Genomic DNA, 17,446 nt, shown 5'->3' with positions numbered 1-17,446 from the left:
CATAAAGTTTCGCAATTGATATCCATGCGCTCCATAGATTCCGTGGCCTCAGTGAGATGCCGCGGCGAGCCCGCTCACCATCAAAGCGCCCTTGAAACTTTGTGCTCGGATGGGACTGCTTGGCGTTAGGTGACTCCCGGTGTATGGGCATTGCCACGAAATCCAGCCCGAGTTTGAAATCTTCGCGGTTAAATGTCTTTTCGAGCGTCAAAAAGACATTCTAGACAAAATCCAGAGTGATTTCCGGCGCCGGGAGTCGCTTTGGTCGGCGGTGCATGGACAGCACGAAAAAATTTCGGGGGGGGGGGGCTGAAGCCCCATAAGCCCCCCCCCCCTGGCTACGCCCCTGCCCCTAGGAACCTATTTTAAATTGTTTATGTGAAGCTGTTCTGTATTCATGGATGTGGTGCATTATGATTTAGGCATTTCCATTTTATTTGTATAGTTTTCTATAACTACACACTGTTTATAATATGTGCACAGTAGTTGCATGCGTACATTTTATACAAGTGAACTCCAGACTGTCTTCGTAAAAGGATGGATAGGTGGGCTATTTAGTAATCCATTATTAAAAAAACTTAGAGTGCTATAAACACACAGGACGTACAAAAGGAACACACTATAGCGTGTGTGGTGTCTGTTCCTTTTCTACGTCCTGTGTGTTTATAGCACTCTAAGTTTTTCCAATAATGTCTTGGTAAATTCTAGGCATGGCCTAAACAGGGTGGAAGCTGCTTTTACTGGTAGTGCACTTATATGGTTTATGTATGGTTTGCATATATACACGCTTTATATGGTGTGCCCCAGATAACACACACCAAGTTTTTTTGTTTATTCTTGTTTAATCTTTGTTTAATTGTTTAATCTCTTAATGTCCAAATTTGCAGCCAATATATGTCAATGCAAGATTTTTAGAGCACATTGAAAAAACATAAGTTTCAGTTTTGTGGCGTTCCTTTTTGCGTTCCTTTTTTTTTCTGCTTTAACACTTTTCTGCCCACAGGAAAAACAGCAGTTTTTGGGTAGTCTAGCAGATACTTTTTTTTTCTGTCAGAGCATGGTTGCTACTAAAGTGTATAGTAACTGATGGTACTATTCCCAAACAAAATGTAAAAAAAATAGAAAAAGAATATCTAATCAAAACTTCTGTAGAAAAAAATAAAACATTATATAAAAACGTCATTGTTGCTTCACACAGAAATTTCGTTAAAAAAATTCAGGGTATATATTTTCAATGCAAAGGACCTGTAAAGTATTCCAGAAAATATCATCTTTCTATGTAAAAGTTTCTTGAGATATGAAAGAAAATGTTAACACTAGTGACTAGCCTAATGGGATACCACTGTAGACTTCCGGGCATGTTTTCTCGTGAAACTCGACTCGTTGCACGGCCGCTGGCAAATGATCCTGACCAAAGGTTGTTAACACCCTGCAGGTAAAAACATGCAGAATATCTTTATATCGACTCATGCCAGCTCTGACGCCATTCGACAGGAAAGCGAAACTTCATTTGGAAATCTGACAAACCAAACTTGTCTTTCGCGGCAGTGCTGCTTTCAAAGTCCTAAAACTCGCACGCAGATGCATTATAATTGGTAGAAATGCGATGTTTCCATGCATCCGTGCATGAGCGGTGCGCGATGCTGACGCCAGCTTGGAAACTACCAGTGCTCTTCCACGTCCCTTCTCCAACCCGCCGTGTTTGCTTAGTGGCTATGGTGTTGGGCTGCTGAGCACGAGGTTGCGGGATTGAATCCCGGCCGTGGTGGCCGCATTTCGATGGCACAATGCGAAAACACCCGTGTACTTAGATTTAGGTGCACATTAAAGAACCCCAGGTGGTTAAAATTTTTGGAGTCCTCCACTACAGCGTGCCTCATAATCAGATAGTGGTTTTGGCACATTAAACCCCATAATTTAATTTAAGTCCCTTCTCCAGAGGCGCTTTAAAAATCCATGTGTGGCAGAAAAAGAAAACCAAAACTGACTAAATATTTCCTAAATAACCAAATAAATAGCACTAGCTGTCTGAGAGCACTTAAAAGTTGGGAGAGATACTAACACAAAATGTGAACCAATAGCATCAGAATTTCTAAATATGAGTGAAAACCAAATAACAGAGATTGCAAAAAACATAGAGACGAAAATGGAGGCGCTTCCTACGAACATATGGAAATATAAGGAACTGGTAGACATACAGCAAGAGATAAGACAGACACAGCAAAAAAATTTTGGGATTGGAAAGAGGAAACCACATACTGTATCTGCACGATTCTACCGCGCCCCCGATCGTAACATGCAGTTATATTACCACCCAAATATCCAAAAAAATCGCTTGGTGCTGGTTCTACCGTGTACATCAAGTAATGAAACTTGAGTCGAGCGTAACATGGTGAAACAACTTTATGGACTTGCACACAGCTGAATCTTAGCGTCTAGTCACTATCGGAGTCTAATGACACCTCCTTCTCACTGTCTACCAACCGCAGATGTCATCTTCAATTCCATCTAATGCATTAGAAATGCCACATGCACAACAACCTAGAAAATGGCGACCCCAAACCAAGGCATAAAAAACAACATCCGTTCTATGGCACTGAGGCTAGCTAACTTGCATTGAGCTTTCTATTTTAATAAGAGTCTGTTTCATTTTTTATTTTGACTAGAATTAGTTATGATTGTAATGCACATGCAAATTTGAACGTACTATTTATTAAAAAAAGGTGCACGTTAGAATCATGCAAATACCATAAGTGGTGGAATAAGGAAATAAAACAAGCTATGGAAGAGCATTAGCAGGCATCTAGGGATCATCGAAAAGCCAAAAAGTTGGGATTACATGGAGAAGAGGTGATTCTTAGATGGAACAAATACCCAGAAAAGAAAAGGGTGGCGAGTGAGCTCAAGCAAGGGAAAATTAAATGCACAAGTGAACGTTGGGTGCATAACATTTGCAAAAGAGACAAAGGCGCACCAAAAAGACTCTGGAACCGTATAAGAGCACTTGGAGCTCTAACTAAAGATTTGCAAACTGCCATTAGGGATGAAGACGGTAACATCTCAGAAGGAGACGATGTCCTGCGGTGCATCACAGACGTTATTAGAGATCACTTCGGCACTAAAGAAAGCGTAGTTCAGACTCGAACAGGTTCAGCAACAACAGAGAAGCCTGAGAAATCAAAATTTAGCATAGAAAACTCTTACTAAAAAAAGGCAGAAGAAAATTTCGAAAATGTTTTTCATAACATGTTCACAGGACCCGATGAAATCCCAATACAGATAATCAAAAACATCAGTCCAAAGAGCAAGGCACTGCTGATTAATATCATTGAGCAAATGCTTAAAATGAAGGAAATTCCGGTTGGATGGCGTGAAAGCAAGATGAACCTCATCTACCAAATCAAAGGTGATAATGATAGTATGAGCTCATACAGGCATTTGTGATATATAGAATGGCAATGCAAGCCAGAAAATTAGAACTGTTGAAGTGGGTAGAGAAAAATGATATATTTGGGGAACTACAAAATGGTTTCAGACGAGGCAGACACTTAGAGGATATGTTTGTATAACTCAGTGCATAGAGATTTCAGTAGCTCAGAATAAACCTTTATTTATAGCATTTTTAGATATCAAGGGAGCCTACGACAATGTAGACAGGGAATTGTTAAGGGATATTCTCAAGCATGAAGGCATAGATGACGATTTCGTGGAGCTGCTTAGGGAAATATATAGAGACAACCGAGTACAAATTGTATGGGAAAGCCAAAAATGTAATGAAGTGGTGGAAATTCACCAAGAACTGAAGCAAGATTGTCCTTTGTCTCCGCTGTTGTTCACGCTTTATTTTAAGGACTTGGAAAGACGACTGGAAAACAGTGAATTAGGGTTTGATTTGTCATACATGCGTAATGGACAAATGGTGCAACAGAATGTCCCTGGAATGTTGTATGCGGATGATGGAGTGGTACTAGAGGACAGTGCAAGAAATTTACAGACACTTGTAAATATATGTGGCAATGTAGCAACAAATCTAGGCCTGTTATTTAGCACAGAGAAATCAGGGAAATATGATCTTTAATGAACAGATGAGTAATTATGTGCTGTCAATTCAACAGCAAGTCATACCCATAGTCAAGCAATATAAATACCTCGGCATATACATAAATGAAGGAAAAACTTACTCAAGCACTGACCAAAATAACCTGAAAATAAAAGGGAAGCCGGATGCAGCGCAATAATGAAACATAAAGCATTTTAGGGCCACAATAAATGGGAGGTAGTGCATGGAATGGAAAGGAGTAATGGTGGCAGCACTAACATTTGCACGTAGTGGTACAAGGTAGCTAGAGAAGTTTTCAGCAAGAGAAAAAAGATTAAAGAGATGTCTACAAAAATGCTAAAATGAAAAGCATGTATAGCATACCTGAGTAACTCAAGCAGGCTAGGTGACTATTTGTCACTGCCCCGTTTCTAAGGGGATGCTGATAGATCATTATCATCACTCGGAAAGTGGCAAAATACAAATTTGCAACCATCGATAGCGAGCTATCGATGGGAATAGGCTCGTACAGGAAAGTGTCTAAAAAACAGCCCGTGATATTAAAAAAAAAAAATGGCCTCCCATTTGCATGTCACAGCACTAGTGCTTTCAAACACTGTCTCTTTATTTTAGGCACGGATGTACAGGGTCATCCAATCAGAAGAAAAACACTTCACCAGTATTCAAGTGCTCAAAGAAGCTTTAAGTTGGAATTGAGGCCTGCAGGTTACTTCCTCATAAAGTAGAAGAGAGGTTGAAGCTGTGCCAGCTTGAATACTACTTGAGTGTTTCCCCTTAAGTGAACAACACTGTACCTAGACGATTGCTGCTGGTCTAGCACAAGCAAGTGTCAAGCGCAGTGTCTTCCACATGCAATGTAATGAGGGGAATGCTGCTATAAAAACACATTCAAAAGAAAGCTTTCACCTGGGTCTTTCATGGTCATACACATGTAAAACAAAGAAATACTCTCATTTTGCAACCACCGAATCGATTCAAATGAAATTCATTGAATTTCAAAGGGAAAATCCCATTATAGTGGCTTCCAGAAGCAGACTTTTTTATTCTAGCTCACAACAATTTTTTTTTTTTGCAAAGGTTGCCAAAACTAAACCAAATAAGATAAAGCATGAGCTCTACAAGTCTGTGACACATTAATAAAAACAGATTTCACCATTCTGTAAGCTGCACGTACAGGGCTTCTGAAGCGGACAAAATTTGTCTGTTATACATTGCTGTGAAATATACCATTAATTCACGAGTAGGAGTTTTGTAAAACTCTAACAAATCCACGATTCTGCATAAAATTTAAATTGATACATTATATTTGCCTACTTCAGATGATGTTATAGCTAAAGTTTATATGATTGCAGTATCTATGCAGAATTACAGAATTGTAAACATATGCTTAAAGTTTTCTGTCTTTTTTTTCTCTTTCATTGTCAGCAATATTACATTTACATTTGCTTGAAAATGCAACAAACTTTAATCAAACTGGATTGATGGCTGCCTAATTAAAGCATTTTTTTTCATATCACATGTAACACTTGTGTGCAGAAATTTGAGTTCATCCCAAGCTAAAGCTCCTGTTTAAAATTGTTTCCTGTAGATCATGAAGATTTTGAGCCGTTTATCAGTAACATGAGGAAAGTGTCCTGTTTTGTAATAAAATAGTGTCTGCCTCAGAAACTAAATAAACAATAACTAAATTTCTGACGTTCCTACAGGTATTGTGCGAGATTTATGGATATTTTGTCTCGCTGAACACTTAATGATTATTTTTCAGATTCTTCCTTAGCTATGGTTCTTTCACTCTTTTTTACTAAATTCCTGTTTTCTCTCGCAAAACCTGGTATTTTGGGCAGTTCTGTTGAGTTTAATGTCTGTTGAACTGAACAAATTTTCAGTCTTCTCATATCTAAGGGAGTCTGCCGTGTATGAAAAACTTGAATATGGGTGGGTGCGAGGCAGAGGTATCAATTTATATTCCCTCTTAGTGACTGACAAGGGTGCTTTAAGAAGCACCACAGTTTTTGATGTTTAGGGCAGAGAACTACTTAATATATTAACGTGGGTGGCTAGTCAAGTGTACTTAACTACAAAGCTGGGCCATATGAGAGTGGAGGCCAATTCATTTGATACAATAACTTTACACAACTGGGTTTTGCTAAAACGAGGTTCAATTTACCGCATTTAATTTCCTTTTGTTTGACACTACATATGTTTGACACTACAAATTAAGAATAGTAGTAGTTTGGGAGAGTTGGGAATTTTTGCCACAACAGATATTCAGTAGATACCTATAATCAGTACACAGATGACAAGTTGTATTTAAGACAAGGTGTAGGTGAATCCGTGTGACAGATATTTTCCTGCTTTTTTTAATATTGCATGTTCTTCTGATTGCTTGAAATTTTGGTTGCATCTGTTCTAATATACTAAGTGTTACTTTTGCCAGCAAAGTAAAACCGCACTGTGTTTTAGGTCATTAGTGTGCCAAGTACTATATAGTATGCTACAGACGGGCATTACAGATGTTTTTAAACAAATATGTTTTCTTGTCTATTTTTATGACAGTGTAGTTTTTGTTTGAAGAGTAAATAAACTGGTAAGTGTCTAAATTGGTGCATATTGTGCCACTAGAAGTCTTCTCAGTAGGATATGTATCTTACAAACTTGGTAAAAAAAAGGTTCAGTAGCCATCAGCTTTTTCTCCTCATTTCACTAGGATGCAATGCATCTGGTACCACCTCAGAGCCACTGGCAGGAACCTGTGGAGACATTTAGAAAAGAAGCAGAGCAAGCTGGCATGGAAGTGAGAAATGTTAAGCTTGACACCACGAAGGTTACCTTTAACAGCAGTGGCCAATTTCAAGGTAAGTTTACTTATGCAAGACCATACAAGCTTTCTTTACGTAGCCTAGTGCATGCAAGCTCTGATTTATAGGGATGATGTTACGTACACATTTTGTGAGAAAGTGGGAGATTATTGCATTCTGCAATTTAATTCTAAGCACTTTAAAAGAAGATCTAGCACTTACTGCTGCTTTATTAGTGTGAATTATTCAATAAAGCACTTAGCATCAATGTTTGCTTGGTTTGTCTTAGAGCTGTTGGCAATGGTAGTACTAATCCATGCCTCACAATAGCTTGCTTCTCCAAAGGTGAGGTGCACATACAACAGTGCCTTTCTGTTTTTTCTGGCCAAAATAGGCAAAGACTGAGTGTTTTTTTTTTAACTATGCAGACCAAAAAAATTTCATTTTGCTGTGAAATTTGGGCAAACATGAAGCACTGGTATGCGCAGAACCTTCTTTTAAAGTTGTTAAAATAAATGTGAAGGTAACTGTACAAGTGTACAAAATAAAGGAGGCTTCAATATTGGCTACTGTTGACATATGGGCATTAGTATTGGCCACCATGCTTTGTTGAGGGCAGTGTGGTTGAGGAGAAGTGCCATTCCTGCAGGAGACGTTGGCACATACAGTAATAGCACAAGGATGGAGCAGCACCTTTACAAAAAGGTTTTAAATTACTTTAACTGTATGCATCTTCTTCAAAATGTGAAATATTTCCATTTTATGCAAAGGACCAAATGCAAGTTTATGGAACATACAATCCATGCAAGAACCGAATTTTCTATTCTTAGGCATGCTGCTTGCCATTTCGTGTGCCTAGCCCATACACACACATGCAGTATCTGCCCTAAATTCCTGCCTTAAGCTACCAGGAAGTTCAGTGTTTCTATTACTTTTAATTTTTTAGGCTCTAATGCTACAGAAGCTTTTGTGAGTAGTTGTATAGCTAGCTTGAGCACATTGTGTGGTCATTGTGGTCATGCTTATTATGCTTATTGTAAATCTTGTAATGAACTTGCAACCAAAAATAATATTTGTCTAAAACATGACGTGTCCTACTTCATTAAGACAAAGCTATTAGATTTAGAAGCATTTCTGGCTTTGTGAAGATGATCAGAATGTTTGAGATGAATTTTTAGCAACCAAAATAAACTGCAAGGTTGAGGGTATAAATGTAGATATCATGGTGAGAAACTTAATAGTGTTTGATGCAATCTTTAGTTTTGTTCAATTCATTGTCTCCAACTAAAGCATGCTTAACATTAGAGGAGCACAATAATTGAGACTGAATGTGGCTCATTTAATTCAATGTTGTTTGTGTTAAGAGGGTAGTTTATCCATTTGTTGACTCATGGTACCTTGATGGAAGTAACGCTCAATAGTTTATTCTTGAAGAATAAACTGGGGGGGATTACTATGATTGCATAATGGCATCCTATGGATACAAGATAGGATTGTTTCCTGCTGTCTGCTGCTCTGTACACCCAGAAATGAGTCCCCCATCATTCCCTCTTCACGTGCTCGGTTTTCTTCTGATTTCATTCCTCTCTAATAGATGCCACTAATTAACTGGGAGCTATACTGTTCCAACACATAATCATAGAGCACATACAGGTAAACCAGGGAGTTACGGCTAACATATCCTACCCAACACCAGACTGCACATGCCACATTCATTTGGAACTGCTAACACAATCATCTTTTGAATGTTTTCTGAATAGGACTACATGCCACATTTAGAAAGTGAAAGTCACATTCTGAAGTGAAACATTGTAATACTGTCGCAACCCCACTGCAAAAATTACCTTGCAATAACTTGTGTTAAAGGGACACTAAAGCAAAACACTAAATCAGCTTATACTAATCAAGTATTGTTTCATAACTCCTTTGCAATTAATTTTGTGATAATAGGTTGATTATCAGAAAAGGAAATGAAGGTCGAAATGTAATTATTTGTATTTCACGCCAAAAACACAAAGCCGGTATGTGAGTGTGATGTCACAGATTTCAAAGTAATTTTTGTATTTAGACCACATTGGCTCTGTGAAAGTTCCTGAAATTTGCCATGTTCAGTCCTTGGCTCCTTCAGAACACAATGTAGTCCATTTTTACTCGTAAAGAATTAACTGGGTCCTAGCAGACGCCATCAAAATCCATGACATTACGGCAAGCTGGTGTGTGAACTCCCAAGCAGCGTCGCGACCCCTCCTCTTTATTTATTGCACATTTTCTGGTTTACCAAGCCTCTTCTCACAGTAAGAGTGGTGTTTTTTGGTATGGTAAGAGGGTAATTTACAAATATAGGTGCAATCATTTTTCCCTTTAGCATCCCTTTAAAGCATACACTCACAGCGACTTCACAGTTAGAAAAAAAAAGCAGTATTGAAGAAATCTTTTCATATCCCTCATTTCCAGTCATCACTTGCATTCTTTACCTCCGCTCGCATGGTAGTAAGAGCTGTAGGACAGCTCTGTGAATATTAAAATATGTATGGCTCTAAACTAAATAGTGCAATGCTTACCTCTCAACAGATCATCCATATGGAATACCTTTGGATGCTATATTTATATGCTAAAAGGCAATTAAGATGGTGCTGAAATTATTAATAGTAATGATGTTTATTGGGAGCAGTCTGGTTGTAAAACTTGCAACTTTCTAAAAAATGCATCTTTGTTCTCAATATCAAATGGCTGTAGCACAGTCTAGCTAGTACCTGGCCAGAGGTGACATTTGCAAGGGATGAACGATTCATAATTAATGTTTAAGTTTGCAATCAAGGTGTAGCAATTGCACAAAATAAGAAAGCAAGGAAGCATAATGAAGAACTGTCACTCTTACACATATTTGTGCACCACTGACTTGCTATTTCTGGTCTGCACTGACATATTTTGCTATCCTCTCCCCTTTGAAACTGATCAAAAGCTGAAAGCCAGGCGAGTTGGTGTGGATTCATAATGTTCACTTTGTTCTTGTCCTTTGTCTTTCTCTTGCATTGCAGTTAATAATGATAAAGAGCCTCAAATCCTCTGAAAAAATTGGGGCTGTATGACTACAAGGGTATACAAAATATTTGCATAATTTCTAGATATCAAAATGCAAAGGGTTAGATATAATCTTGTATGCCAGTTCATGGTCTTTCCATAGCTTTATATCATTCACATGAATAAGTATTGGCTGCTGAAGAGTGTAGCTTGTTTTTTTGTATACCCAAGGACTGTCATGCTTTGATATCTCTACGGTGAAAGAGAAAAATAATTTTTTTCTCACTGCCACTGATCAGCTGGTCATAGTGGTTGTATCTCTAGAGATACAAGAGTCTGGACTTATGAAGAATGCTGAAACAGTGGCTCTCTCCTATGAATGTATCAGAGAGCCCTTGTACACAGCTAAAGGCAGATTCACATGATGGATATAATCACAGTTCATTTTGCAGACTAAGCATAACATGGTTCAGTGGCACTGAATCATGTAGCACATAAGGGCACCACAGTTTAGCTGCTTGTGGTGTGACTTGGTGCCACTAAGCCACATGACACTTGGGTCTGCAGAATGAAAAATCGACTGTGTTTGTTGCATGAATCTATCTTTAGGAGAGTAGAGGACACTGGAGCACAGTTGGGGGTGCTCAAGCTATTATGACAGTAAGAAGATCGTTGCTTAAACTACATATTGCCATTAATTTTGCTTGTTTTATGGATTTACAGGGTAGAACAAACTAAGAAAGCTGGCAACACTTAATTATACAAGTTATCATGGTGTACCAATGCACTGCTGCACTTAATCTTTAAGCAATTTTAGAAAATATGTGATTTGTATGTGCTATGAGTTCGGACTGAGCACTGATTAAAATTTTTAAACCAGATGAATTGCTACCTTTTATTAAATTACTTGTTTAATTAATTGCTTGTGTTGATTTACATGCACAGCATCTGAAGGAAAGAACAAAAACATACACTGTGAAATATTTTTTTAAGCCATTAGTGCTGTAGATATGGTGGTGTTTACAACTAATTACCTAATTTCTTCCCTTTGTTAGAACTTTATGTTTACTGTTTTCATCACCAAACTCTTTAAGCCAGCTGCTGGTCCAAAATGATAACCATTCTCCTTGTTGTGTTGCACTAGAAAGAGTGCTTTCTTGAATCTGAAGCCTACTTTCTTTAAAGCACTTGGTCAACTACAAAACTAAACATTTGGCTTATTTGACTCATATGGTTAGAAAAATTAATTGCAATTGATATATATTACAAGGCTGGTCACTCAATTTCTCAGCTCTACTCTGAACATGTAAGTTTGCTTGGCTCCATTTGGCTTTGCTATGTATATGTAAAAAGAGACTTCACTGACAGCAATGGCTTCACATTCCCTATAACTGTCTTTATGGGCATGAAGAAGTTCAGGAACCCTCATTTGAGAACCACTGTATTAAAGCAATATATCCACTCAAATAGAAAAATGAACTAATAAACATATTTATTTATTTATTTATTTATTTATTTACCCTCAAGGCCAAAGCCATTACAGAGACGAGTGGTAATAAAGACACCAGCAAGATACAGTGAGCAGTAATAACAATTGAAAATGGGCATGTACTTAAACAGTGGTGGTTAGTGGCTCGCAAGAACGTTGGTTATCAATGATTGATGCAATGTCAGCAGGAAGGTGGTTCCACTTGATTGCTGTGCATGGAAGAAAAGATTCGGAAAATGTTTTCGTTTTACAAAATGGAATACCTATCTTATGGTGATGATCAATGTGATGGGACATATATTGCGGTGATAGAATAAATTTGTTGTGAAGAATGGTATGGTAGTATATGCTATGAAATAAGTTCAAGCAGCCAATTTTTCTACACGCTGCTAGAGATGGAAGGGAAAGGCTGGCTTTCATGGCTGTTATGCTAGCAGTGCGATTGTAGTTAGAGAGAATGAAATGAGTCGAGTTATTCTGAACAAGTTCCAAGGCAGTGATTAATTTTACATGCATAGGATCTCATACATAAGCAGCATATTCAACTTTGGTCGTATGAAGGTTTTATAAAGTATTAGTTTAATGGAAGAAGGAATGGTGGAAACTGTTTGACTTAGTGAGAAGCAAGTGCACTTCAGTATAAAACTTAGTCAATGGATGTTCAAGTATCCTTGAATAAGGTAAGAAATGAAAATTATTTGAGAAATTTGGTTGCACAGAAGAACCCGTCTCAAAATAAAGTGTAGTTCACATTTGTTTGAATGTTCATCAAAAGTCAATGTTCAGTTTTATTGTTAATCGGGCATCATGCACTGCTAATAGTTGTTCCACATTCAAGGTGGTAACTTTTGTTCCTTTTCACTCGAAGTCAACAAAACATTTTGGTCTTTATAGTGTGTGCAAACATTTCCCCTCATTCTTTATTACTTCTTCAAAACGTTATCTGTACTTGCTAAGGTAATTGAAGTTGTCTTTTAATGCTAGCATTCTTGGTATAGTAGTGTTAACATAAATACCGCTTTCAGTTTGTGCTAGTAGGGCAAGTAATGTCAGTGATGGGGCATGTCAAATATGCCTCCATCGGAGTTGTCTAGAAGCGAAGAAAGCTGCCATTTCTGCTATGTGCAGAGTTCCTGAGCTGGGCCATCCCATTCGTAGCACGCATCCCAATGGAAAACAGGCAGGCATTCCTGGATGAAGCATTGGCATTGAGTTTCGAGCGAGGTGTGCAAATGACATCGAGTGGCAAGCTCCAGCTTTCAATCGCACTCCTGAGTACCCTTTGCACAAAAGTGCGAAACATTTGATCTCAATCAAGTGTGAGTATTCTGCACGGAGTGCTGGCTCTTTAAACATGACACTCAGCTGATGCTGGGATCCTGGCGATACTGTGCCAAGTACAGAAGGGAGACTACATATTTTGTGCCACTGTAAGCAGCCCTTGTGTTGGATATTTCTCAGCTCACTGAAACTGGCAATGTGAGCCAAATATGCAGTTAATTATAAGCCAAGCAACCACATTTTCTTTAGCCTTGGAATTGCCTAACATTGTTCAGTGTAACTCCTCTTTGAGTTCACTGTACCTGTGTTTGGTGCTGTACGGTGATAAGTTTATCCCCAGTGCAGCGTAAAAAGCCATTTATATTGCCAGTATCTTATTTTAAAACTGCTTTGAGTTTATTTTTATGTGATTGTACACTTTTGGTTTGATAATGGTTAGTTTGTTTCCTCATTTAATGTGACTGTGTACCGAAGTTCCAATTGATGCACATACTTTTCTTTGGTGAAATAAGTATGTTTTTTTCAAACTTAGTATGTTGAAAGCCAGCCTATTCAAACATTAGGAAATTGCCAAGAGATACAGATTATAATTACTACCAACTGAGCTAAAGGTTCTAAGAAGGACTTTTTGTACAAGTTGTGTCCATACCACCGAAACCCCAAGCTCAGCTCCTGCTGCTTATGTGGAAAAGAAACAGCAAGGCAAGAGAACTTGGGAGGTCAGCACCAAGAAGGGGGTAATAGGTTGAGGATGGTACATATATGCATTGGTGTAATCTATTGTGAGCTGCTGATAATATCTGTACAGTAATGGAATGCTGACCTGGGCTTAAACCTTTACTGAAAGTTGGAATAATAAAGCTGATACAATAGTTTGCCAACAAAGACAATACCAACCATTGTCTACAGCAAATATTGCAGACTCAGATAATCTATACAGTCGCCAATTCCAAGCATCAGTGCCAACTATTATGACAGCTCGAGGTGTTCAAAGTAAATAAATTACTAGTCTGAAATTTGCATAAAGAAAGTTTTATTCCTAACATCAAACTGATTTTTACAGTCCTGACAAGATCAAATAAGGGGGATGACTGTAGAGTGCTATGAAGTAGAACTATTATAATCTAGTGGGCAGAGAAGCAGGAAGAAGAAAAAGGTTAGGCACTGAAACCATGACATTAGGAAACAGGTGATTCACATCATGCAGTTTGTGCCAGAAATTCAAAACTATACATAACCATTGTTAATCAACCCTGCTTTCTTCTTTGTTTCAACACAGTCTCCCACAGTCATTGATCACTTTTTTTTTTAAACTCTTGTGACCTATTGGAGATTCGTTTATGTTTTGGCATAACATTAAATTTTACTGCTGTTACGGTATATTTGCTATCATCATAGCAAATATCTTAAATTTTTACGTAGTGCAGAAGCACTTTTACATTTGTTACCTAACGTGTTGCAGCTCAAGTTTACCATTTTTGCACCTCCATAGTGTGCTTCCAATAAGACTTATGTTTTGAATCTTATATATCACAGCCTCATATATTGAATTCCTGCCTTTTTTTGAGCCAGGATGTATCACCAGAAATCCCATACAAAAGTATGGGAACATTGTAGTAGTATATCAAAGTGCCACTAGTGCACATTTTATATATCAAACCAGGTCCTTCTTTGGCAGGCTGCCCGTGAGTACCTGTCTTGCTGCCTCCATGATCAGTTTTGACAGGTGGAGGCTAACTTAAAATGACAGTGCAGCTGCTCTGTCCGTATCATGTTGAGCTGCTGGTCATGCAGCTCTAGCCACATGAGGCCTAATAGCACATAATAAAGGGTTGGAGAGCTCAAAAACAAGTATGGACAGATATATCGATGGCAGGTGCTTTGGACTAGGTGACTAGCCCATGTTTACACAGTGTTTATGCACTTCACTTGCGGTACTGCTTTATTAAGGCCAGTTTTACCAGCTAACATGGACCTATGATGTGTAGATCAAGTTCCCCTATCAGAGATGAAAAAGTATTTATGTTAACACAAGATCTTGACAGTAAATTTCAATACACCAGGCTATTTTGCGCTCCTCTCTAATACGTTCAGAGTTGACTTACCACTATTCCTGCAATCACAGTTATGATGAGGTAGCTTCCACCTACAATGGTGAATCTGCTGGTTGCTATAGTCTAGTCAGGGTTATCTAATTAAATTCTGATGCCAAATACTTAACAGGAGAGCCACCCTTGAAGTCTACAACAGTATGTTTTTGGAAAGGCAGTTCTCACCACTTTCATAGCTTCTGCCATTTGAACCGCTGTGTAGTTTACAATAATTTACATGGCATGCTTCATCAGTACTTTTTGCATAGGTGCATTCTGCAAAAACTATCCTCCTTAAAGCTGAAGTAGCTCATATGCAAGTTTGCACATTGAAGCGCTGGCATTGTGGCTATGGTTTGATTGTTTTCATAACCCTGTAATTCAGGAAAAGGTGCAACATAATGTGAACTAAATCGCATGTTTACCCAGCTGTTTTTCCATGAACTCTAATTTTCAAGAGATGCGAAAATGAGAAATAACATTAATGCAATGTAGATGCAATTTTGTCAAGGTCATGTCAAAGCCTTGTATTCTTGTAAAGAGGGGTCTTTTTCTGTGATTGTCTACTTCATTAAATTTTAAGGATTACTTTCCTGGACAATCTCTTTTTTGTTTGTGCGGTTCCACAACCAAACCTGAAATTTTGGCCTAGAAAGCGTGCATCACTAATGACATTTGCTTATATAAGCTAAGCATACTGTAGCAGCATCAGTCACTCCTTTATAACGGCTGTCTCTCTTAATACTGTGTATAGTGCATTGCACACATTTATAAGCAATATATAATTGGCCATTTTAGTGCGTGTGCAGCTACATTGAAACTCAAAGGTGGTCATCACAATGGGATCCGTTTCTTCTCAGTTATTGAGTGATATCTACGTGCTTCTGTGTTCAAATACTGATGTTTTTATGAAATATGTGACTTGCCTACTACCAAAATTTTAAGTACTTGTCCATTGAAAGTTAATGCTATAGGTTTCAAGTAGCTTTTATCACATGTTTGTATGGTTGTCATTGCAAATGCTCAGTCCTTGTATCTTGTCTGCTTCCTTATGATCACAATGTGTGTAAGAGATGCTATTGCAGATATATATATTTTTTTCTTTTACACAAAGCAGTTTGTTGCAAGTGTGCGATATTGTACTGAAAATACAATGTAACTGTGGCTACATCTGACTGAACTTGCACCTAAATCTTTGTTCAGAAGTGCTTGACATGTGCAGAATTATTTTAAAAGCAGGCATAAAAGTCACAGACATGAGAGGGACAAAAATAACCGTCAGAAACACCATTTTCATGTCTGTGTCTATATGCCTGCTTTTAAAATCATGAATGCTTACTATCTTGCTAAGTTTTCTGTTTTTGAAGTGGAATAAAGCTGCTTTGAAAAGTTGCCATTGTTTCTGCTTTTCTTTACATCTGGTATTTAACCACTAAACCAAACTAGTTTCCAAGGTCAATAATGCTACAGACATGAATATTATAATCACCTCACTGCTTTTTGTGCATAGGAGGTAATTAAATTTGCATAATAAGCAATCAGTGAGCAGGCCAATCTGATCAAAAGTCTGAGCTAATTGAATGTGCTCTTATTGTGAATGATGTTTGTGCAGAGATTTACAGATATGTGTGCAAGGGCCTATATGCAGTATCTATTGAGAAGTTTTCATTGCATTTGGAGTATTTGAGTTTGCAGTCCTTAGTGTAATGAAGGAACAGTAGAGTATGGAGAAAATGTGTAAGAGTCATTGGGAATATTACTTTCAAAATAAAGGACAGAAAATGAGAGATCTAATGCCAGTACAGAGTAATTCAACATGTTCTGTTCACTATTGTATTTGTATTGTATTTCTCTGGCCTGATGCAATAGGGAAAGGAAAGGGTATTGTATTCGAGAGTTGCACCAACCCTACTGTTCGTTTTGATTGCCAGGCATTCAAAGTATGGCGATATCTAGATGAGTATATTTGTAGGGAGGTGGTAATCTTGTGCCATTATGACTATGTAAGCTGCATTATAACAGCAATAAAGTTTTGTTTTTGTGTTTTCATTGCTTTAAGTACTGCCAGTATAGTTCTTGAATAAAACCTGCAACAGGTTTGTAATGAAATATACTGGCTTCATGTGCCTGAAATATAGTCATATCTCTTAGCTGCATGCTGAATGTGTTGCTCAGTTGCTTGAATTGATCCTAGAACTGGCAAAGGACTTAATTCTTGCATTATGTGCAAATCTTGGCCAGGATTTTTCAGTATGAAATACAGTAAAACATTAATATAACGAATTTGGTAAAATGTGATATTTGTGTTGTTATATCAAAATGTCGTATTGAAATACAACCTTTTCTGCAACTAAGTACAGTTGCCGATTGATTATTTTTGCATGGAAGGGGCCGAAGGGGCCGCAACATTTTTACAAATTTTTTGGCCAGTCGGAAAAAGCAAATTTGAGCGATAAAAAATTAATTTTGTTCAATTTGAGAGTCGGCGACCAAAGATGCAGTTTCATGCTGTGTTGACGATATTTTCACCTCGGCGTTACAAAGCGAACACAGCCATGATTTCGTGCCCCCCCCCCCCCCGGTTAGTTTTGCCCACAGTGGGACGATACTATCATGAAAAGTGCCAGCAGTGGGAGCAAATGCTTTGTCTGCCTCTCGCTTCAACCTCTGTACAAAACTTGAGACTACACAACCTCCAGTACTAAAG

General features: G+C 38.0%; 1 protein-coding gene across 1 annotated transcript in view; it reads left to right on the top strand.

Moving 5' to 3' along the window:
* The window catches only part of LOC139050909 (juvenile hormone acid O-methyltransferase-like), a 47,010-nt gene extending 30,879 nt beyond the window's left edge, over positions 1 to 16,131 (top strand). Inside the window, exons 5-6 of the mRNA XM_070527762.1 lie at positions 6,768 to 6,915; positions 12,497 to 16,131. Of these exons, the coding sequence (XP_070383863.1) occupies positions 6,768 to 6,915; positions 12,497 to 12,675 (327 nt within the window). The 3' untranslated portion in view covers positions 12,676 to 16,131. The remainder of the gene's footprint in view (positions 1 to 6,767; positions 6,916 to 12,496) is intronic.
* Positions 16,132 to 17,446: the final 1,315 nt, after the last annotated feature.

Source organism: Dermacentor albipictus, chromosome 1 (genome assembly GCF_038994185.2).
Source record: "Dermacentor albipictus isolate Rhodes 1998 colony chromosome 1, USDA_Dalb.pri_finalv2, whole genome shotgun sequence".
In the NCBI taxonomy this organism is placed as follows: Eukaryota; Metazoa; Arthropoda; class Arachnida; order Ixodida; family Ixodidae; genus Dermacentor; species Dermacentor albipictus.
This window is presented reverse-complemented; position numbering and strand designations above follow the sequence as displayed.